Source organism: Drosophila navojoa, chromosome 3 (genome assembly GCF_054131105.1).
Source record: "Drosophila navojoa isolate 15081-1374.11 chromosome 3, UAZ_NAV_1.0, whole genome shotgun sequence".
Lineage (NCBI taxonomy): Eukaryota > Metazoa > Arthropoda > Insecta > Diptera > Drosophilidae > Drosophila > Drosophila navojoa.
In genome coordinates this window covers 10,222,148-10,247,676 of record NC_142891.1, presented here as the reverse complement: position 1 = coordinate 10,247,676, position 25,529 = coordinate 10,222,148, and the positions used below count along the sequence as shown (strand labels likewise).

Here is a 25,529-nt window from a genome sequence, read left to right as displayed (position 1 = left end):
AAAGGCAAAGGCTTTAAGTTCAGCTATAACTTTTACTTCAACTCCCCTCCCCCTTGCAGTGCTCATGATCCACCCTTGAATGAGTTTTGCAATTGGTGTTCGCCTACAAATATGCAGCAATTCCCCTCAGCGACTGCAGCGATTCGCACTCTTGTTCTTCCTTTGTCAACATTTCAAGCGCAAACTTTTGACAGCCAATGTGGGTCAAAAAGAAATGACTGAAAGTTGAATTATTGTTCTATGGCTGGCAACATTTAAATTTGCAATCTTCTTTAGTTTTATTGTTTTTTATTGTATAGAGTTGCATGCAAGCAATTCGCATTAGCTGAGCATATGAAACATAACGTGACTATGCGACGTATACGTAATCTATGTATATGTGAGCGACATTTTGCAACATTTTGTTTGATTTCCTCCTCATTCACCCTCTTCCTCTTTCTCTCTCATTCTCCCTCTGCCTCTCGATGGCTCACTCGCACGCTTTCTCTCACGCACACTTCCTCTATCCGATTCTCTAAATTTCCTGTTTGCTATCTAACATGTAATTGCATTAACCGTTGGAGCATGTGCCTTGTTCTATTATTGTTCAGGCGAACTTGTGCATGAGCGTGGATTAGTAGTGTGTGAGTATGTGTGATTGTGTGAGTATATATGTGAGTGCATGCATATCCTGTCGTCTGCTTCTGCCTAATTTATGCAGTGTCTATTTTTATCTGTATCTGTATTTGTGTCTGTATTTGTATCTGTGCATCAGTATGTGTGTATCTACCGTGTATTTGTATCTGTATGTGTGTAATCTGAATCTGAACCAGATTCTGTACCGCAATATTTATTTTCTTTATCTCTAGAGTTCGTCGTAAAAATGCTATCAAAGCTTCTGCTAAACAGAAGCTTTGCAATAACAGTTATTAAGAACGAAATGGACACTCAAATATCTAGAGTGAATGCTGTGTATATAGAAGAAATCCAAATAACTATTTGAGACGGTTTGTGTGTGTGTGTGTGACACTATTATGGGATACCGTAAGAAGGAAATTAACCGCAATAAACAGACCAAGAGCTTAAGCAAGAGCTAAATAAACTGTAATGCACGTACACACATACACATACACACACCAACTAAAAAAACTAACAGTAAGCAAGAGCTTAAATAAATGTCAGCCATATAAATAGGTAAGCATTAAAAACTGAAAATAGCCGAAGGAGGAGATGAGGCCTGGCTGCATGCACTTGTGTGTGTGCTGGAGAGATTTAGGGCGGAGGTGGCGGAGAGCTAAAAGAGCCGCAGTCGATTGTATAACAAGCGTCGCGTATTCAGAACAGCTGAGATATGACGTAATTGAATGTGGGAGAAATAATATACGAATAATCAAAAGACCTAAGGCATCCCCAAATGCAGCCCCCCTTTTTGATGTGATGTGAGTGGGCCATTAAGTTTTTGTATCTCTTTCCTTTCCGTCTTTTTTTCTTGGTTTATATAATTTGCAAATATTCCGGCTTTGGCTTTGGCTAGTTGGGAGTAAAACTCTTCGGTTGGTGGAAAACTTTGGCAGCAGAAGTAATCAATAAATATTATATTACTAAATTTTACTGGAATACTCCGATTTTTGTCTCGCTCACTCAAGCGCACTCTCTCTCTCTCACTCCCTATTTCGCTCTCTCTTTTGGCTGCGCTTTTACTGCGCAAGCTTGCGGCAAACTGACTGGAAGCAACTGCGCCTCTATTCGCCCTGGAACGGCCAGCTTTTTACCCCAGCTTATGGCGTTCTCAATGTGCGGCAAATTCAAATCCATGCTAAGTTAACTGTAAGCGAGAGCTGCTAGCGAAATGTAGGTCTAGAAACAGCACTTTTTCGTTGTTCGTTAGAGCTTTTCAATAAGCTTAGTAAGTAAATTAAAAGTGAGGAATACTTATGGGGGAATGTAATGTTGAGCTACATAAATTTGTGTGCGAGGGTAGTCTATGATAATTTAGAGGTGCATTGAAAATAAAAGTAAGACATAAATAAATTGGTATCAGGTTTCTTTCAAACCACCTTCGAGTATGCATACATATTTATACTTTTGATTAATATTTATTTATTTATGCTCTATAAGAGAATACTGACTAATCGCTATTTTGTACACGAAACACAGAAATTCTGATAAGAACGCTTGACTCTAAAGCCCCATGATAACCGAGCGTACAGTTGGAAAAGCACATAGAGAGCTAGAAGCATTCACATGCAGCGCACGAGTTCAGTTCGAGAGCCACTGAAGCCAATTGCAAATCCTAGCAGCAGCAGCAGCAGACGCAGCCGTTGACGCCGCCACGGGAGCAACAGCAGTAGGAACGCCTGAAACCTTGAAAGCTTGCAGCCCAACTGTTTGCTGCTCTCCAGCGCTCACCACCGGCACTCAGTGCCGACCGCAATGGCGCCACCCACAAGCCGAAAGTCCAGCGCTAGCAAGCGAGTCTGTCGTTCCAGTGACGGCGACGGCACCCAGCTGAGAAAAAAAAAAACACGCACATACACATACACAGAAATCTGCAAGGCGGCAAAAAAAATCACACACACATCGAAAAAGAAATATAGAATAAGCTCTGATTGTGTATTTCCATGCGCAATTGCTCGCCCACAGCCCCAGCCTTGTCTGTGTGTGTCACACATTCGCCTTGGAATGTGCGAAGACGAGCGAGCGAGACGACTAAAGCCGAAGCGCAGCCGAACAGAAGCCGAGCGTTTCGCTCACGGCTGCAGCAATTGTGGCTCTGGCGAGCTCAACGTTGAACTGGCACTATCATTGGCGTTTTAACTGTGGACGGTTGCTACTCGTACTCGCTGGCGGATTAACGGCACATAGATATATATATTTTTGTTAAAAATATATATATGTATATGCACTCATATATATAAAGAGAGTTATGTGCATGTCTGCGTAGAGAAGAAGAAGAGGAAGCTGAAAAGCAGCGTTCAAGAGAATCCATCTGTATGTGTGTTGCTGTTGGTGCGCCGTTGCGGAAAATACAACAAATTTTCATGTATTTACACAAAACGTTGGTTACATAAAAAAATCAAAAAGCTTAAAAATATTAAAAGAATTCAATTCTCGAGGTGATGAAGCAAAAGTGTAAAAAAATTTCAACAAAATAAATCGTTTCACGACCTCAACAATCCATAAATAAAAGATTATGCAAAACACAAAAGAGAGACAATTTTTCGAGTGATTATATGAGCAGCGTCGGCAAAGAACGCGATAAGGACACTGTGACAGCAGCATAAAAAAGAAATGTTATCCTTGTAAAACTTATATACATACCGAAATTCGATATTTTTTTCATGCTGCTGTTAATATAACATAACATAAACTATTAAAAGAAAGAAACAAAACTAATATTAAAATAATGATCAAATATAATTCAAAATTTAATACAATTAAAAAATGTAATCAAGCAATTTCCAATGTTTTGAAAGATCTGAAAACCTCTAAAGGCTTAATTCCAATATATAACTAACTAAAAAGCTAGAATATAATTTTGCTAAATATCTTTATAGTTTTGCCACTCGTTTTTAGCTCATTTCGGCTAGTGAAAATGTAGTGCATTCGTATGTACATACATATATAGCTTGTGTAATCAATATGCTTATATAAACTTTGAAATTCGAACTACGAGAGACTTTGGGCTATACACTATAAATGAAAACTTCAGAATTGCATTAAGTACTCATTAAATGAGATGAGAAAAAAAAGAATACTGAGTATTGCCTACATTTCTGCGCCTCCTGTCCCATAGCTAAAAGACTCGCCCAACTACAGACATAGCCACAGGCATTTATATAGCTATAGCCATAGCTATAGCTATAGCTATAGCTATATCTACACAAGCCACAAGCCATAGATAGAGCCGAGGCCGTTTCTTTTTCGCCTTCGCCACGGACGCGCGTTGCGCAATGTGGCAGCGACGTCGCCGGCGGCAGCATTCAGAAAGTAAGTCAAGCTACGCGTATGCGTGAGAGAGCAGCTTCAATGTGTTAGTGAAACATTATTTTTAGCTGCACCAACAACAGAGGTGGAGCGCATATCATATTGCAAAATTAACATACAATTTACATAACTTTGTCAGCTTATGTATGAGTATGCCTCTCTGTGTGTGTGTGTGTGTGTGTGTGTCTGTGTACATGGCCGGTGGTGTATTTAAAGCTGCAGCAGTTAAGCCGCTTAGCATGGCCATAAGCTAACCTAACTGCTGACGATTCCCGCATCGCTGTAACGGGCTGCTTCAGCATTCCCGAGCGCTACTCTAACTGTCATTAAGATGGCGCCCAGCTGTCAACTTGTATGGCGAGCCCGAAATCTGTTCTGCAGCAAAAAAGGAGAAAGGAGTAGACAATAGAAACGGAAAAGTACTTCCAATGCTTGTTCCAGGCTCACTTTATGCTCTCTCTGTCTCTCGTTTTGCAGCTCACACATGCTTGCACTCACTTGAATTCGCTCTGCATTTATTTCGTCTTGCTCTCTCGCAGTGCGCATACGCTGACTGGCTTGGGCCAAGCTTTAGATGCTTTTTTCCAACGCTCCTCGCTCGAGATTACATAACAGTTGGCAGAGTGTGTGGCTAAAATCGGCAGGCGACTGCAATTTGTTTTCACGTAAATGACAAAGAGTTTATCGAATTAGCAAGAATTAATTGTTCTAAATTTATCTAAAATTCACTAAAATTCAGACTGAGTGTAAATAACTTTTTAACAGTTGCACAATTCAACGGCAAAGTGTATTTTCGAACAGTTTTCAAATTGTGTCCTTGTGGGACACACATACTAAAACAAGAAAAACGAAAAAAAAAAAACTTCAAGGCGGACAAAGACTGATTCGTTTCTTTCTGCTCGTTTTGACAAAAGCCAAATGAGATTTTAATGTTTATATAAGCAGTTGAATATGAGCAAAAGTTTTCGCAGTTCAAATTTAACACCCAACTTGTATTTTATATCATTAAGAAATCATAAAATGTAATTAAAACTAATAATTAGTTTTAATACATTTTCGAATAAAATTAGAGAACGATGCAATCCTAAGGAAATTGCTTGCAACTTAAACAAGCATAAATATATATAATATATATAAATATATTTATATATATTTTAATGTTAAAATAGTAGGTCTCACCTGGTCTTCTCTACCCAACAGGTGGCAAAAAAAAAAAAAAAAAAAAAAAAAAAAAAAAAAAAAAAAACTCCATCTTACTCAATAATTTATTTCTAATTTCAGTAACCAAATAAATTTAGCGCAAATCTTAACACAATACTGCTACGAACATTCAGACAAAAACCCCATTTAAAAATGTTGTACCAACGCAGTTGATTAAGACAAATATACAAAAAAAAAACAAAAATATAACAAAAAAAAACCAAATATAACATAAATAATTAATATCTTAATAATATTCATAACGTTTAACCTAAGCATTAAGAACAAAAACCTAAAAATAAAACAAATAGTTTAAAACTAGCCTAATACAAACAGACAGACACCCTCCTTAGACCTGGTGCAAACGTATCGCAAACCGTACTTAAAGCCAACAGCAAGCTAAACCGAGAATCAAACCAAACTAAACCAAAAACCAACATCAACAATGGCCGACAAGAAGATTGGTGAATACTATGCGCCACCGCCAAAGATGGGCAAATGGGAGGGTTTCAGAAAATTTATATGGAACAGTGAAACTAGCCAATGCCTCGGACGCACCGGTTCCAGTTGGGGTGAGTTAAGAAAAAATAAAATGAAAATATATATAAAAAAAAAAAAGTATAAAACAAACAATTTTTATAAAATATAACTGTTTTAATAAATAATAAATTATTTTTACTTTTTATAGAATTTTTATATTTCATATACATTTTTCAGAATAATTAATATTAGGATTTAATAAAATATAATTTACAAAATTTTTATATTAATTTTCTAAAATTTAAAATTTTAACTTTTTAATTATGAATAGAAACCATTACAACTGAAGTTTCGTACCTAAAACTATTAAAATGGATTTTAATAGGTTTTTATTACTATCTTTCTTATTTTATATTTTAATAATTATTATTTATTAATTTTTTGTTGATTTTTATTTTGTTTGATTACTATCACAAAAGATAAAAAATTTTAGATAATTTTCTTCTTCATATTTGAATGAAAGCTAATAAATCAAGCCTTTATATATTTATTATACATGAAGTTATATAAATATATCATACATATACAAAGTATATATGTACATAGATTCTTATATATGTATCCACTGCCTAGCCAAAGCTTCCGTGCTCTAGTTTGTTGCTAATTAAAGCGCTCAGCAAATCAATCATTTTCACGCATTGCGCACACGCTGCGTGTGTGACTGCCTTTTATATATGATGCGAAAAATAATTGTACTGCTTTATAATAACATGTTATTTGAGGGGCATTCAAGGGTATGACTACCGTTAAGTATAGTTACTGGAATATATACTTTATACTGACTGCAGTTAATATATTGGAAACTACATAGATATAATATTATATAATCATTCTATGCAATAACAAAGTATTTGAAGTGTGAATGTTCTAAACCTTTTATAGGCTGCAAAAGATTGTTATGAAATTTTCTAAATATATCAATATATAAGACATACATATACATATATAAATTTCTTTAGAAATAGCGAAAAGATTTTGAAAAACAACCAGTTAAATATACTAAAAAACACATATTTTATTCTAATAACAAGTGGAAATCGTAATACAACAGTTGAGATAATCCAATTGATTGATCATTCTTTTCATTGATGTGCCATCAATTTATAGTAACAGTTGCATTCATTATTTCCAATTTCAAGCCGTATATTTACAGTCTAAATGCGTATCGATCGATTCGACCCATTCCCTATATGGCGTGTATGGGTAGCTACTAGATGGCCAAGTAAATTGCCCCAGCCAGCCCTAAATATAGAATCAAATATGGGTAAACTACAGCACACGCCTCTCCCTCTCTCTCTCTCTCTCTCTCTTTCTCTGACAATCGCATAGTCAAGCTAGTCAACTAGGCAGTTATTTGGACTGTTCATATACAGTTGATTTACTTTTTGATAGGCATTGCATAACAATTATACGAGTGTGGACGAACCCTCGAGGCTCCCCCTGGGCTTAAGTAGTAGACAAATATGACTAATCATTTGATATCGTGTGTAAACGCCATCAGAGACAATGTGAATGCAAAATTGTCATAAATATTTTATGGCCCAAACGAAAGACAATGGACAGCAGAAAAAAAAAAAAATAAATAAATAAATAAATAAAATAAAAAATATATATACACAGCCCAGGCAGTAATTTATGATGAATTTAATTTTCTGGCCTTAGATAGGCTTATTTTAGATATTACAAAATCATTTACTCCACAAAGATAACAAATTAATAGATAATATCGTAGCACTAACTGATATTAGTTGCTTGACAGCGTTCGTAGGTCAGTGCAAGACCATAAATAAAAATTTATCGCAAATCTTGAAATGAATTGTAGATAAAACAAAATAGTGAAAAATCGATAAGCTGTGGACTAAAACACATTTCACTGTACTTCAATCCAAGGGTTATCGATTTAAGATATATATGTATATCAATTAAAAATCGTTTATCGTTTTTGAATTACAAATCATATGAAATTGTTATAGATAAGAAATAATGAATTTTTCTATTATTAACTTTCTAATCTTAGACGAGCACGTTCAGCTATAACCGTCGCTTACTATTGCAAGCACTACTTGATAAACTGAGATTTACGATAATGCTCAAGGGTTATTTCTCAACTATTTATAGCATACGTGATATTTGTCTCTTTATTGATATGGGATTACGCTCGTGCTTTGCCCTCCGTTCTCTACCCCATTGCTCATATTTTCTCCCTCGCTAGCTGCGAAATCCTTCAATTCTGGCTGTCGCACAGCTTACGGCACGTCATCCCTCTTCTTTTTTTTTGTTTTTGCTTTATTTTTAGCAATTTCTCAGAGTAGAGTAATTTTTAATGGACTTCAATTTGTGATGCTGTCGCAGCGCTTGACACTATTGAGACATTGACGTGCGCTCGAATGTCAAACTAGATGTAGAAGGTCAGTGGTAAAAATGGCAAGGAATATTTATAAATATCGATGCCAAGCCAAGGATAAGGAATTATCAATAGGGTTTATTTATGGTAATTGACTTTTTAAATATTAAAATTGCAAATGCAAGATATATAAGATATAGATATGGATGATCGATTATAGATGACAGATAATATATAATAGATAATAAATGATAGATCATAGAAGATAGATAAAATATAATAGAAAATATATGATAGCTAAAAGATGATAAATGATATATGTATGTATGCGATATGCATATCGCATATCCAAAGTATTATTCCCTTTCTAGCCTTTGTCATTTGTTAGCTATTCTGAGCACATTTTACCTTAGACTCGGGGTCTTTTTGCACAATTGCCTATAACCCAGTTAAGTGCCAAGTGGTTGATGAAAAACCTGCACTATCATGCACTGAAATTGACTCAACTAAAAATCAATTCTAACCTCATTCCCAAGCAACACTGTACAACACTGGCTGACTGGCTGACAGGCAGGCAGGCAACAAAAACGACGACAAGTGCCGCTCCGGGCTTAGCTGGTAACACAAAGTGGGCGTTGGCGGCAAACAATTCAACATGGCTGCAAAACAGACAATTTTCTTGTTGTTGTTGTTGTTGTTGTTGCTGTTGTTGCTGCTGTTACACGATTGCTTTGTCTGTAACCTACTTAGTTGCAAGCTGTGTTGCTCCTTCAGTTAAACACATAACACGCCTCCAGCGCGAAGTCTTTTCAGAGTTGTTTAGCTAGTGAGCAACAAGAAATAGGGCTACGGCTGAGAAGAGATTAAAAGAGACTGAACGTGATGCCTATGTATGTATGTATACAGATAATATGTATGTATTTGTATGTAAATATATGTATATAACACTTTTCAAACAAAAGTTTGTTAGAAAAAAAAACTTTCTGTAGAGCAGAAAATATGTGCTATAATAAAAAATATGTGTTAAAAAAAATAATAATAAAAAACACACACATATATAAGAATTTGCATTAAGCAAATTCTCGATCAATATAAAACCTGACAGCCTAAAATCCTCAATCTCATTTGATTCAGATCATCTGAGCTTTTCAAATCACCCTATGTGCGGATATATAAATTTTAATAATATACATCATTCTTGAAATGGAGCTTTCATCCGTTATAATTTGATCAGTTGAAAAATGAATAGTTTAATAATAATTTTCATACTGAATAAAGCATTATTATTAATGAATTTATTTTATTTTTATTTATTTAATTTTTTTATTAATTTCGACAGGCTTTATTAGAAATATCATCAGGTTGAAAACTAAAAATAAATCGAATCAAGCGATAGAGAAATCTCAGAGAAATCATATATCAGTTAAAATTAGTTTACTTTGAAATATTGATATGTATATTGAATATACTACTTTAAATAAATAATATATAATATTCACTTCTCTATCGAATCTGAACATAGAACAAATCAAATCATAGAAACTTCTCCAGAAGAAAACAAATTTCTTGCTGTTACAGACCTTCAGATGTGTGCCAAATAAATTTTTTCACCTCTATGCTGCATTATCATGAGAGCTTGGTGTAATAGGTATTTTCTATTTTATTCTAATTCAGCAATTTTGTAAAAACTCGTTATAGTACAAACTTCGCGGACAATCGAGAAATGGAAACAGAATATATTACTCATTACTCAATTATAGATATAATGCTCAGAGCTCTTTCTCTTAATTCCGCTACATCTCATTTGGTCTTCCAAGCGACAAGCGTAATAAAAAATCGACCTAACAACTTGTACTACAAGCAGTCTCTACTATACTTTTCTCTAAAACATCTTCATCTCTCCTCTCGCAGAGAAATCAAAGCCAATCAATTGCCCCACTACAAACCAATTAAGATAACAAACAGAAAACGAAATATGTACGCCAATTATTTCGATCAATGGACTCAAATTGAGACGTTTTGCAGGCACATGAGATATGGATGCCTGTGAAAAAATATCTCGAGGCTTTACAATTTACATCGACCCATCAAATTGAGCGTTGCGCTAAATAGTATGCCAACTTCTGAGATTGCAACACCTCGAATCGACCTCGGCTCGGATGCAAATCTGTTAAGTGCTTTGCACTGGGCCGAACAAAATAATAAAAAAAGAAATGAAAAAAAATCAAGAACAACGAAAAACAATTATCCAATCGACACGGCAATTAGCATACGCTTCACGATTGCCGATTGCCGACTGACGACTGCTGATTGCATAAGTGCATTATGGAGAGCTCAACTCTGGCCGAGATCTCTTTATAATGAGACTTTCATGGAACTCTAAGGGTATCTGCAAAAGTTGACAAGCAATCAAAGTTTTTAAATTGACAAAACTTTCAATGCGCTTAATTGGAAAACAATTAAGAGATGCTCTACGAATGGCAGAGAGTGGTATTTTCTAGAGTAGTAGACTAGCAAATACCCTGTATGTAAATATATGAATGCTTTGCTCCATATCTTATACGATTTTGTGGCCAAATGCAATAAAATATTTTACGAATATTTCTTCTATCTTTACATACTAAAGTAATTTGCATAACTCAGCTGCCTATGGCTAAAATTTCTAATAAACAAAGTATGCAAATGCTAATCCCTTGTGTAATGCTGAGAGCACATCACACAAGGCAACTAGAACTTGGCTATTCATAAATCGTATTTGACTCCCGAGAGTCTGGAGAAACGCAAATAATTAAAGGGCTGACAACAGGGGAATTGGTGAGCATGAAAAACATAATTAAAGCTAAAAGTTTTGCTGGACTTCATACACCAAGCACAGCTGGTGATTGAATATTCATAACAGAAGCTGTGGAGATTATTAATTAGAGTGAATTGATTGAAATTTTTGCAAACAGAAAAGGAAATATACTTATAAATAATCAGTAAACTTTTCTCATTATTTATTTATTCTAATTATAAACATTAAATTCCTATTTTTATTTCTGAAAACTTTATTTAAAGTATATATAATGATGAATATCTGCAACAAATACAATAAAATTATAGAATTCTAAATATATTCAATTAATATTCTGAAACATGTTTAAACCTTTTCAAAATTCAAAGACCTACGAGAGTATCTAAACAGTATTATTCTACTTTTTTTTTTGATTCTGTGCTTAAATTTATATGCGTTTTGTGTGTATGTATCTCAGTCCCTCTCTCTGCCTTTCGCTATCTCTGTCTCTCTTTTTATCTATCTGTATGTACGTGATATGCTCTGCATAGCCTAGGGGCTGCTTGCGAATCCTGCCGTTGACAGCTGTATTTTCTGCTCCATTTTGCTGTCCAATATTTTTTTCTTTGTATGCCAGCTGCTGCTATAGAAAATTGTTTGTGTGTGTGTGGGTGTGTTATTTTTCTTATTTTTCTGCAACTGTCAAAATTAACAGAGCAAATGGGCTACAGCCCGCACCAATGGCTGCAAGGTGAAATTGTAGCTGAAATTACAAAAGGGAAAGAAGTGGACGCAATTCATTTTGCGAGTGCCACTGTGTGTGTATGTGTGTGTGTGTGTATAGCTTGCAGCTGTGGCACACATGCAGATACGCACAAACAACCACATACACACACACACACACACACTAACGCACATACACAAGTGCATATACCAGCACAGTTTGTAACATTATTGCGGCAGCTGTGCAAATGGCAAAGTTCAGCCATGAGACCTACAAAAAGCAAGACAGAGCTAGAGTCAAAAAGACAGAGACAGAAAGACAGAGAGAGTGAGAGGGAGAGAGAGAGGCAGTGAGATAGAGAGACCGAGAGCGGTTAAAAGAGAGGGAAAAGGAAAGAGAGTGAGAGAAAGAGCAGTCGCAGCCAGAGAGTGCGCACACAATGCTGCGTATACTTAATGTTCCACCAAGACCTGCCAGGTGCTCAATAGCAGCGTGCACACACATACACACAATGACAAGCATACACACGCACACAAGCCCACAGGTAATGAGTGAAAGATTTTCGCGTAAATCAATCGGATTTTGAAGGACTCACACCCAAGCCACACATATACATATATATATATGTATATAAAAGAAAGAGAGATCAAAAGTCGAAGCGCCGCTTAGCAACAGAAAATTCGTTTTAAAAGAAGTCAAATTTAATTTTAATTATTTAAAGAAATTATTATTAATTTAACTGCAGTACGATTCTGCTATTAAAATACTTACGATTATAAATATAATATAAGTATAATATTATTTTACGTAAATGTTTGAATTGAAATGTATCTCTTTATCTATTTTCGCACTGTAATTTTAAATTTTCTTCAATACAAATTTAAAGTAGCCAATTAAATATAAATGAAATAGTGAAAAATATTAATTATCCTAGATTTTTAAATTTAAAGCTTTAATATATATTAAATAAATTGATTATTTAGGAACTTAATAATTAAATCGTAATTTATTAAAATTTTACACTTTAATGAATCATAATGACGCCTGATTTTTATATTAATTAAATTTAATAATTGGATGAATTAATAATTTTTATTTCATTTTTCTATTCTTTTTTAAACTTACAAGTATAACAAAAAATAAATTAAATGTAAATTAAAAATGAGGAATAATTGATGCGAATAACAATAAAAATAAATATACTCAGATATCATATACTCAATTTTGTTTTATATCTTGAAATCGTATTGTTTTGGGCTGAATATAAAAAAAAAATGCATTTAAAGAGCCTCATTAAAAATCCAACAATCTTTCAAATCTTATATGTTTTGCGAATAACCCGGAAATAAATTCTAGACTCTTCCAATTTAATTTAGTTTCCTTAAACTGTTGATATCTTTGGCTTATGCTTGGCGCTAAAAATTTAATTTCAAAATTCATTGAAGATTCAAAATTGATGTGTATTCAAATCGAATATATTTTTATCGACTGCACTTAGCACATAGAGCAGCTCAGCTTATTTGCCTTGCTAACCAAGCATAAGCATAATGGCAAACACATCGAGCACCCGGCTTCACCCGTGCCCCATGCTTAGCTGCCTCATCTTCAAAGGCGCCCCACCTAGCGCAGCACGAAAAGCCATTGCGACCACAGAAAGCAGAGCAAACAGCTCGTTAAGTGCAGAAATACACACACACACACACACACATACACAGAAGCATACACACACTCACACAGTCACACCCATTGGAATAACAATAAGAAAATTCAGCATGAAGAAAAAAAAAGCACAGCCAACTGCAAAAGGAGGCGCCCTGCAGGCGAACCCTTGAAGTTAACTCGAGTGTTGCCATGCAAACGAATATCTTTTTCTGCTTTTTTTTTTCTTTGCTATTATTATTTAACTGCCTACGTAACGTAACCAAATTACGTAAGGCGTTGCACAAATATTTGGGGTATTTGTAGACTTAAGAGATGTGCATAAGATAACTAAAGATATTTTAAATGAATTTATTAAGATTTTGATTGAAGTTAAGAGAAGATATATAGAAAGCATATGAATATTAAATATGCAAAAAAATAATGAAAATATAAATACATTTATATAGAGTTCGACACGAAATAGTTGAGCTAGAAACTCTGTTAACGATATATGTAGATATATATAGATGTTCATATATATATAAATATATGAAGATTTATGTATGGGTGCATAATAGTTTATATTTATGTACGTATCTATGGATATATATGTTTATATATTTCCACATACGCTTGTATTTGGCCATGAGAATTCGTTAGAGTGCGGGCGCATTGGCAATAGCTAGTCGGGCAGCACCAAATGTGACAGCGCATGCGTTCTTTTTTTCAATTTTCCTTTTTTTTCGTTTTTTTTTTTGTTTTTTTTTTTTTTTTTTTGTATTGGCAATACTTTTGCCAATTAATTGACCGTGAGCAGCAATTTGTTGTTACAAGTGTATTTTAAAAAGCTCTTGACCATAAGTATATGGCACTTAAAATGTTTGAAATACTGTCATCTAGAATCCGTATTGATTTGATGACATGAAGGATTGTTCTAGATTTCTAAACAATATATGTGATAGTTTATTTGTATATGAGTTCTTATTGTAGTGACTTATTGATTTACTAAAGCAATAGTTAATAAAGAAGTATATCAATCAATAAATCAATAAAATAATAAAATAAAATTTGAAGGTCAAAGCTGTTTCAAATAGTTTAATTAATTAATTTATTTTAATTGCGAGGCTTACTAGAGAATACTGTTAATATTTTTAAGGGTATTAAATTAAATACTTATTTTTTATTTGTTTAATTTTTATCATATTGTTATTATTATTATTTTATTTATTTATTTTTATTTTTTTCTGAGGTATACCTTATTTTTGCAAATGAATATATCTTCCATAATATATTTATTCAGTTTTAGTATTTATTGAATAGTAACATACCATATAATAAATAAAAATATTTGTTTAATTTATAAATTGAAAATATTATAGAAACATTTCCAAGAATTAAAAATAATTTTAATATAAAGAAATTCATTTGCTTAAATCTAAATATTCTTAATAGAAAAGTTTCACCAAAAGACCAAAAAATTATCCATATATGCACTTGGAGTAATTAATCTTTCGTTATGATTAAACGGTCTCTCCAATATTGGCCTCTCTCTCTCAAAACAAAGTACTTCTACTTAGCTCTCTATAAAATACAAACAAACAAAAGATTCCACTTAAATACTCCTCTCAATTCATATTAAGGAATTTGAAAATGCAAATAGTCCGACGACTTTTCCCATTCATTCATTAATTTATTACTATTTCCTTGCAATTTCCTTTTTGTAAATTTCCCACGCTACACACACACTCACGCACACAATTCTCCAAGTCGTCGAGCAAAATGATTAATGACTTTTCAGAATTGCTCTGCAATGGCAAATGCCATTTCCAACATATTTGCACTGCATCAACAATTTGCTGCTGCTGCGTAACATGGCGTATGCGTAATGCGAACCGAACTTAATTATCGAATCTAAAATTAAAGCAATTCCCATAAAAAGGCAAAGAACTATAAATAAAGTAGGAGAGTGGAAGGAGAAGGGTAACACTGCTTGGTGACCTTTTAATCACACTCAACTACAAAAGAGAAATGTCAAAATGACAAACTAGTCAAAACTGCGCCAGGGCACAGGAGAGTGGATATTAGCCTAGCACCAATACACACACACACACAAACAGATACACACACACACACACACACATAGATACACACACCCGCAAAGTTCGACCTCTGTTTTATGTGCAACTGGAGCCAAGAAAATGTCAAAAGTCGTGCATTGTGTAATCGTAGAGCTGTGGAGTAGTTATACAAGTGTGAACGGGGCTGAGCTGTGGCAGTCCTCCAACTGTCGTAGTTACTAGCCCATACGACTATACTGTGACACACCCCCACTTCATGGCCCACTTTGTCAATTAGCCCAGAAGTATGGCAAACTGTGCCAATTCTTGGCTCAGTTAACGTCTTACTCAGCTAGTCGAAGGTCTTTTAGCACAATGCTCGCTCGCTAATTGGCATTTGTAGAAAACTTTCTAGAAAACTAGCTTTAAAACTAGCATCGAATACTTCTATACATATGTATGTATATATTTTTGTTCTCTTTAAATTTTTACTACTACTATTTATATATTATTTTTATATTATTTTTCGAGCTTTAATTGGCTTGAAACTTTTTAAAGACTTTTCAATTTTTTATTTTATTTAAAATATATAGGCTTTTATTTTATTGTATATTTATTTTGTCCAGTATAAAACAATATATGTATAACAAAATAGGCAAATTGTATATATGTATATTCTTAATATATATTTAAAATATATATTTATTTAAATTATTTTACATAAATACAATATACATTTATTGTTGGGGTTTTATTATAAAGAAAAACAAAATATTTTAAAATAATAATAAAAAATTATACAGAAATAAACTATAAAACTTTAATTAAAGAAAAACAAAATATTTCAAAATAAATGATAAAAATGAATAAATGCTCACAGATATATAACTATAAAACTTAAATTAATAATATAATAATAATTAAATTACATTCATAATAGATTAATATTCATAGACCAAAGAGCAGAACTTGATTATGTAATAATTTTCTCAAGGCTACACTAGTCACATACATGTGAGAAATACAATTCCATGGGGGCTAATTCACACTGATTAGAGTCCGATACGTAAAAAAGAACGAAAAATACATATACAAATTTACTAGAACTCTGAGGTAGCTTAGCATGAAAAATTTCCATTAGGACATAAATGTAATGGCATTCGGAAAAGTTTTGCTTTTATGAATATAGGAGAGATACACATACACTTTGACAAAGCCATTAAAATGCCGCACACAATTCGTTGAAAACGGGGCGTGGCGTGGCACGCTAAAAGCGCTTAAAAGCCACAAAAAAAAAATAAATAATGTCTAGAAGGACAATAAAAATAATATTGCATCATCGCGTTGCGGAAGCATAAAACCAAATTTAAATACTTTATGGCGCACAGCTGAAGAGTATATAATTCATTTATTCATCTATGTATATAAGGTAGATCAATTAAATATTAATCAATGGATTTTCTTTACTCTTTTATTGCAGCAAAAATTTTACTTTTCTACATTATATTCTATGCGGCGTTAACTGGATTCTTTGCTGCCGTATTTGCGGTGTTTTATCAAACACTGGAGGCAGATAAACCCAAATGGATGCTTGACAATGGATTGATTGGATCGAATCCAGGTAAGTTAAGAATCGAATTCAAATCATTAAAATATATACCTACATATAAATATAGAAATAAAAGAAAGAATCTTTTTGTATTAATAAAAAAAAGAAACTTTGATAATATATATTTAAATTGAAATAAAAAGAATATTTTTTTTTTTAAATTTAGACTAATGCCCAAAGACAACATTAAAATTCAATAAGTCATAAATTCAATATTATTTAAATTCAAGTTCGTTTGCATTAGCATTTACTTAAATTACTAAATGCAAAAGTTCTAATTAGTCAATTACTAAAACATTAAAAACTTACATTTTGTTGACTAGCACTGTTTTCAGCCATCACTCAACACTTATTTACATTGTTTACAATACTATGTTTTGTATCTTCTTTTCAGGTCTTGGCTTCCGACCAATGCCCCCAGAGGCGAATGTTGAGAGCACTTTAGTTTGGTACGAATCATCGAAGAAAGACAATTATATGTATTGGGTTGAGGAAACTGAGCGATTCCTGAGATGTAAGTAAAGTAGAAAAGTTTATGATAGTTATAAAACATAAAATGTATTTATTATTATATATATTTATTTATTATTAATGATATAAAATTGCGAAAGTTTTTTAATAGACAATTTTCTAAATGTTTTTTTTTTTAAATTAATATTTTTATATGTATTTAATTTTGTATTATATTTTATATTATGTTTATAATATTTTATACATTGTATAACTTGACTGTTCAAGATTTTATATATAAAAAAAATGTATTAATATATATTTTTGTTCATCAAAAATTTGTTTTTTGTGTCTAAATGAAATAAAAAAGATCACAGTGAGTGTAATAATTGTTTTCCCCCAATTAAAGTATTGCTATATGAAGCCAGATTCGATAGAAGCTAATTAATAATTCGCTTTAACTATATTAGAGATGATATTTAATCTGGTATAGGCCATAATACAAAATGTGTTACATCTATTTATACACAGCCTATGACGATTTACCCAAGAAGAATCAAGTGAACTGCTCGTTCGAGCATCCGCCACCAGAGGGCAAAGTCTGTGGCGTTGAAGTTTCTAGTTTTGCGCCCTGCACTCTTGAAAATAACTTTGGTTATCACGTGGCCAGGCCCTGCATATTCCTCAAGTTGAATAAGGTAAATTGACAGTTAAGCTCATTAAATTTATATAGCATATTATTTATTTATAATTAAAATACATTCTGCTTAGATTTACAACTGGGAGCCACAGATTTACGATTTAACAAATTTGCCCAAAGACATGCCAGAGGGCTTGAAACACCACATCAAGGAGAAGCAGAGCCTGCGACCAAATGAGGTAAATTTTAATGTAATATAAATATGAATTTCCAGCTTATATATCTTTACGATCTTGACTTTATAGACTGCCGTTGTTTGGGTATCGTGCGAGGGCGAGAATCCAGCTGATGTTGAAAACATTAAGTCACGCGATTATTATCCTCGCATGGGTTTCCCCTCATTCTATTTCCCATTCAAAAATATCGAGGGCTATATACCGCCAATTGTGGCTGTACAATTTACCGTTGAAAGTAAGTATAAATATATGGAATATGATGAAGTAAAAGGCATTAAGTAATTGAAGCATTGAGCATGAGTAAATTTGAAGAGATATAGATGAAGGACCATATCAATAAGCATATTTTATTAAGAAAAACTTTGTTTCCATATATATGGTAGTGCTTAGGCAATAGACAAAAGCTGTTCAAGAATTGGAAACCAAGTAATGTGAGTTTGAGTTAGCTTCTGCTTAACTTCTTCCACTTCTGCCAACCCAATTGCGTGCCCTAAAACAAAGGAGGAAAAATAAAACTGGGAATAACAAAAGAAAATCTTCTAGAAACCCAATTTCACGGCACAATAAACTGTAATAATTCCTTAGTTTGCATAGAGGGGGAAAACGAGCGAGACGCAGAGGAAGAGCAAAAAAAGTGAGGGAGCTACAAAAGAGAATTAAGCTAATTCTGTATTCTTGTTACGCCACATATAGTATATGCCACCATTGCTATGACAGTTAACTAAGGGTCATTAGCGCGCTTCGCCAGCCACACTAAATGGACATAGATAATTGTAGATTGAAAGAATAAGGTATCACAAAACTAGGCTACGGAATACACAATTAAGCTAACAATAATAGAAATTCATTCATTAATTTACTTAGTTTGTGTTGAAAAGGAAACCATAATTAACTACAAAGAGATTTGTACTTTATTTACTGATTAGCAAGAGGAGAATTCCCCTTTAATAAAAATATTTTTAAAATGTTTTAAAGAGTTGAATAAATTGGAAATGTAGGAACTTATGTTAAAAAAAATTTAAAAAAAAAAGTATTTAGGCCTTCACCTATGAAGTCTACAAAAAAGAAAATGTTTAGCTCTTTTAAAAAATATTTATATATGCAACAATAAGAATATGTTATTGTATTAGGTTTTTCTTATCATTCAACTAAATAACTTTCTCAACAAACTCCATTTACTCTCTACTCTATATAGCCGGCGTATTGATCAACATTGAGTGCAAAGCCTGGGCTCGCAACATCAAACATGATCGTTCGGATAGGAGAGGATCCGTCCACTTTGAGTTAATGGTCGACTAAGATACCCAACATGGAGCAAAGCATCATCAGTGAATGAGCGCAAAGCAGCAACAAGAACAGCTAAACAAGGAAGATTGAAGCAGTCAGTGGAGGAAGCCGAAATGAAAGCAGAGCGCGAATTAGGCATACAAATAAAATGCAGAATAAATATAACAAAATTAAGAAAATTGATGAATAAGATGCAAAGTTAAGCGGTCACAAAAAACAGTCAAAATACAAAAGTGACAAACACACACCGACACACACACACACACAGACACACAAAACAAAATGTAGCAGCAAGCAAAACGAACAAAAAGAAAAACACAAAAACAAAAGCGAAATGAAAATGCAAAATAAATACAGCAACAACCAAAGAAGAAGAATAACTAAAACAAAGAGCTACAAGAGTAAAAATAAAAAGAAAGAAGAACATGACTAAACTTTGCGCTAAAAGAAAAACTACCCAACGCTATGAAATGCCCCACACACAAAGAAAAAATATATATAAATATATACACACATACACGCCTCCAAACATAAAAACTTAATTGGTTAGGAAATTTTATTTAGTTAACAATTTAGGAAAAAAAAAGATAAAAGATAATTAAATAGCAAATGGTTAAAAATTGGCAAGCCACATAATTTAGCGCAAATATGATATAAAATAAATACAATTGAAATGAAATGGAAAAATTGTTGTTAACAAATTCTACTTTGTTTTTTTTGGTGTAATTAAAAATAATTAATGATATAAACGACAAACAGCGCAGCGAACAAAATATAAACAAATGACAAATGCAGCAACTGTTCATAACTCAATGAGAAAATGTGTTAAAAATAAATATATAAAAAAAACATTATTTATATTTATAATATTTAAATAAATACTTATATATATATTTAAATATATATATATAAAAAAAAAACTTTAAAAAAAGTGAACGATTGGAACGCATATATTAACACATATGTATACATACACACATGACCCCCTACCAACCATCCCCTACCACTCCCCCAAACCCCCTAACCACCCATAGCAGAAATAAAATATAAACTTATTTATTTATTTTAATCTGTTTTAAATTTAAACAGGCCTCATTGTTCCCAGAAAACAAAGCAAAGCATACACAAAAAAAAAAACAAAAACAAAAACAAAAAACCAAAAATGTTTAACTACAAATTTCTAAAGAAATACAAAAAAGTAAATAAATGTAGATTTTAAAATATAAAATGGAATAGAAAGCAAAAGGCAAACGCAAAGCAAATGAAAGTTAGATACAAAAACAAAACAAAAAGACAAAAAAAAAAAAACAAAAAACAAAAAATCCGCAAACACATTTAAAATTAATACTCTTCACTTATTATGAAAAACTAAAAAACAAAAAAAAAAAAACAAAAAAAAATAAACAAGATCATTAATGTGAAAATTGAATGAAAATGAAAAAAAAAAAAAACAAAAAAAAAAACATATATAAAAAATTGAGGCAAAAAAAAAAAACATAGCTGAAAATAAAGTACAGAGTAACTGGTTACAATAACAAAAACAAAATGAGTAAATAAAATTAAATTGAAAAAAAAAAAAACAGCAAATATATTATGTATACAATGAATTCCCCAAAACTGAGAAACATTAATAAAGATTAAATAAAAACGAACTTAATTTAACAATAAATAAATGAAAAAAAAAAAAAAAAACAACAACCAAACCAAAACCCGTTTCGATATATCACCAAACAATTCTCATCTACAGCCGCAGGAGCAGCCACGACTCTAGCGAAGGGGTTCAGAGCGGGGCGATAGAAGAGGGAGCACCCCCACAGGCTGCGACTACTTTTGGTATATACCACAAATACCATAACAAAAACTTAATTTTCAATTATTTTTATTTCACAATTTTTAGAGACAACTTCAAAAATAGGCCTCAACTAGATTAACAAATTTCTCTCGCTCTCTTGAGACCTTTGCCCAGCCCACAAAAATAAATAATAATAATAATAATATAACAAACCAATATACATACATACATAAAAATATTTAAAAAACCAAATCGAATAAAAAACAAAAGCTAAACCTCTTCAATGGCATACCAAGCTTTATAACTAATCCCCTTTTACCATCCACTTAACTAGTGCTAGTTTAAAATGTAAGAAGCAGCTGGAAAGAAAATAAAAATAATTATAATAAAAAAGGGTATAAAAAAACATTACTAACATGAAATGTTACACAGTTTTTGCTACAGATGCAACAAAACCGCTAAATAATAGTTTAATGGAAAAAATGTTATACTTTAATATATATATATACATATATTATAAATATATTATAAACAACTTATTACTTTTATTAACTGAATTAAAAAAAAAAAAAAAATAATAATGCGAAAATTTGTAATACTTTTTTCAAATTCCGTTGATTTAGTTTATAAATTTTAAAATTTTATTTTCAAACTTCATACAAATTTTGCAAACATTTTTGATTAAAACATTGGTAAAACAATACAAAAAATTTCAGTTAAACAAATTATTAGCAGTTACTTTCGGTTAAGTAACTAAAATGTATTTAATTGTTTACCTAATAGATCTGCTAACAATTTTTCTAGTGCATGTTTTCATATAAATTAAATAAATAAAGAAAATAAAAAAAAAAAAACTAGAAAAAGAACTAAAGCAATTAGTTAAGTAGTGAAGTAAAATGCTGCAAAAAAAAAAAATAAATAAATAAAATATAAAAAAAGAAAGCAAAACACGAGTTGTGAGATTCACTCAATATATTTGTTAGATTCCGTTCTTTCTCATCTGCTGCTAAGTCCAAATCCCACAGGCTTTTCATACTCGTTCACGAAAGTAAATCGAGTATATTGGCTTTGTTTTTTTTTTCTTACAATATTTTCGTATTAATACGCACAAAATTGAAATAAAATCCCCTTTGTTTCAAAATTTTGACCTGGGCAAAATGTGTTCCCAAAACCGCCGATAAATATTAGTAGTTTATATAGGGTAACAAAAATGCTATTTAAAAACAATTCTAAATAATAAAATAAAAGTATTAAATAATATATATATATATATAACTGTAGTTGTATATATATATATATATAACTGCCAAGTAAATGTTGACCCTTTAGCGCTTGTAATTGAATTTTCAACTACAGTTATTGAAAAACAATTGGCCATAGTTTTATGCTCATTCGCGAAATTGAAATGAGCATTTTCTGTTTAAATTTGCTAAGGATAACAATGTTTTTAATTTGGGCACGTCATAAAAAGAAATCTGGCTTGCGGATCCAAATATTTGTCATATTTTGCACTAATTAGCATGCGGCATATATACTCGAACGAACACACTTGATAAAGCATCTTTAATAATTATATATATGTATATACTATATATAAATGCATATATATATATACTGCCATTTTATACACCAAGTGTATTAAAAGAAAGTCATTAAAAAAACAAATTAAAAAATATATATATATATATAAAAAAAAAAACGTAATCAACACAAGGCAGCTGCAAATACATTTCTTTTTAATTCTCTAAAGAACGAATCAAAAAAAATTTAATTAAAGTAACAAAAACTACAATTTTTAAAAACTTTAAGAAACGCATGGAAAAAATGTAATTTAAATGCTAAGGAGATTTTCAAATATTCGTATTCTTTTGTAATGCATTATTTCAATTATTAAACAAATTTAAATTTGCAAACTTTTTCCATTTACATTAAAAACAAGTCAATTTTTTTTAACGCTTTTTAATATGTTCTAAAATTTATAAATAAAAATTCAATCAAAGCTTAGACATTCTTTGAAACAATATATAAAAGTTTTATTTGTGTTTCTTAAATTAAACTGTCTTTTACATATTCAAGATTTTCTACTAGAACTATTTCAAAAAATTTAAACGTTTTTAACAATAAAAAAACGTAAAAAATTATAATTTTTTTTAAATGTTTCCCTCCTGTAAAATCTTTCGCAGCCTCTGAGGTACTGCCGCTGCTCCTTTGAAAGCTCAACTTCTATATATAATAAACTGAATAGTAAATATAATATATTATATATAGTAAGATTACAAAATCAACGAATTACCTAGCTAACAAATGTGGCAGTTGTTTATTTAAAAGAAATTATATAAAACCGTTTAGAAAATTTAAGTAATTTCAAGAATGAAATACACAAACTGAATGCCAGCTAATAAATGTGAGAGCAAAAATGATCTTAGTACTTGTATGTTATGTTAAAACACTGCCACGCCCACAATTTCAAAAACACATGCATGTATGTATACATATATATGTATATGTAATATTTAATCTATTTCAGCGTAAAGTATGCAATTCATTTGGATCACAATGTGTCCGAGAACGAAATCTCTCACAACAAGTGCAAAAAAAAAAAAAAAATAAATAAAAATAATTCCGCAGCGCATAATAAAAAAAATATTTTAGAAAAACTTAAAAAAAAGAAAGCAAAATAAATAGCTTGAGGAAGAAATTGATTTATGTATTATTTGCAAGCCCAAATGAAAGATGAGCAAATTGATTAATTTGAAAAATATGATTAAATAGAAATAAGCGACGTAACATTACAATGGTATACAAATTATGTATGCATAAAATATGTTATATAAATGGTAAAACAAATATACATAAACAAAACAAAATATATAATACAGCATGTAAACTATATATAAGAATGATAACAAAAACTTTTTCATTTAAAACAAAAGTAAAAACAAAAATAAATTCAAACACATTTTCGGTTGCAAATACTTTCAGTTTTAAAAATTAAAAAATTGCATTTTATTTAAATAAAATCCAAAATGGAAAAATAGAAAAAAAAACCTAAGATACAATAAACAAACAAATATTCATAATTATTTCAAGTGTAACAAAAAGTAAAACCTAACAGAATTGCTTTAATTTAGATTTAAAAGTAAAAAGTATAGATAAATCCTTCATAAAAAAAATTGAAATAAAAATAAAAATCATGGTAATATATATATAAAAATATATATATATTTATGTGAAACAAATTGAATGGAAAAAATACTGCTTTTGTATTGTTTAAGTTTAACTATAAATCAATGACAAAGTTTAAATATTAAATAAATAAAAAAAGAGACAAAAAAAGCAAAAAATATGGGAAAAACAAAGATGTAATATTAAACAAAAATGAACTTACAACAGAAAAAGTAACTGAAAATCAACAACAACAACAACAGCAACAGAAAGCTTCATAAACATGTACGTGTAACAAAACAAATGAGAAACTGTTTGAAAAATTTTACTGAATTCAATAAAAATATTATGTTGATATGGAATTAAGTAATTCCAAATAAACAAAAAAGAGGTTTGGCGTTTTATCAATCCTTTAGTTCTGGCGTTCTGTTTAATTTAATTGCTGCAAGTGAGCGCGGAAACAAGAAGGAATGAGCTTGGAAATCAGTTGAGAAGTCACAGCTATTTAAGAAGACACAGAGAAGGAGAGTTTGCAAACAGAAATAGCTTTGGAGGCAACAAATACATACATACACATGTATGTAAATACAAGCAGAGAAATAACTGTAATGTATAACAGAGAGAAGCAATGGCAACCGATTGAGAGCCCAGTGAAGTTCCCTTCAGAATTTTGTAGTTTGTGCTTAATTAAGAACTGGAAATTAAGTTGATTTGCCTTAATAAAATAAAAAAATCGTTACCTTTTTAATTTGCATTATGTCCGTGTAATATGTATATCACCAACATATGGCATCATTCTGCAACGTTTTACAAGGCATTTATTGTACACATGTTGCAATACATGTTGCTACAATGAAATGTTGCTACAGCTGTAGCCTGCCATTACATTGATATGGTAACATTTGACATAACACCGTGATGTACATACATATGTATGTTCGGTAATTTATAATTGCCATGACTAAATATAAATGATTAAATACAGCACTCTAAAAAAATACTTTATTTAAGCTTCTTTATTGTCTACAAACATATGCTTCTATTTTGAGCTGCTCCACAATAATCGAGTACCTTTACTTTTAACTTGTCGACCGACCACCACAAT

At 31.4% G+C, this 25,529-nt stretch overlaps 1 protein-coding gene across 6 annotated transcripts; it reads left to right on the top strand.

Moving 5' to 3' along the window:
* Window positions 1–2,772: 2,772 nt before the first annotated feature.
* nrv3 (sodium/potassium-transporting ATPase subunit nervana 3) lies at window positions 2,773–21,614 on the top strand. 6 transcript variants are annotated; one of them, XM_089258300.1, is made up of 8 exons: window positions 2,773–2,970; window positions 5,248–5,738; window positions 16,726–16,866; window positions 17,249–17,368; window positions 17,836–18,002; window positions 18,076–18,183; window positions 18,250–18,415; window positions 19,376–21,614. In XM_089258300.1, exons 2-8 carry the CDS (start codon window positions 5,612–5,614, stop codon window positions 19,477–19,479), a joined length of 933 nt encoding a protein of 310 aa, XP_089114426.1. In that variant the 5' UTR covers window positions 2,773–2,970; window positions 5,248–5,611; the 3' UTR covers window positions 19,480–21,614. The 6 variants fall into 6 exon arrangements, with proteins under 6 accessions (XP_089114426.1, XP_089114429.1, XP_089114430.1 ...); XM_089258303.1 differs by having other exon boundaries at window positions 2,773–3,022; XM_089258304.1 differs by having other exon boundaries at window positions 2,773–3,037.
* The last annotated feature ends 3,915 nt before the right edge of the window (window positions 21,615–25,529 follow it).

Coding starts and splice junctions, on each gene's coding strand:
- nrv3 (XM_089258300.1), top strand. CDS start 5,612: ATGGCCGACAAGAAGATTGGTGAATACTATGCGCCACCGCCAAAGATG. Junction 17,369..17,835: donor AACTGAGCGATTCCTGAGAT/GTAAGTAAAGTA, acceptor ATTTATACACAG/CCTATGACGATTTACCCAAG. Junction 18,003..18,075: donor TATTCCTCAAGTTGAATAAG/GTAAATTGACAG, acceptor CATTCTGCTTAG/ATTTACAACTGGGAGCCACA.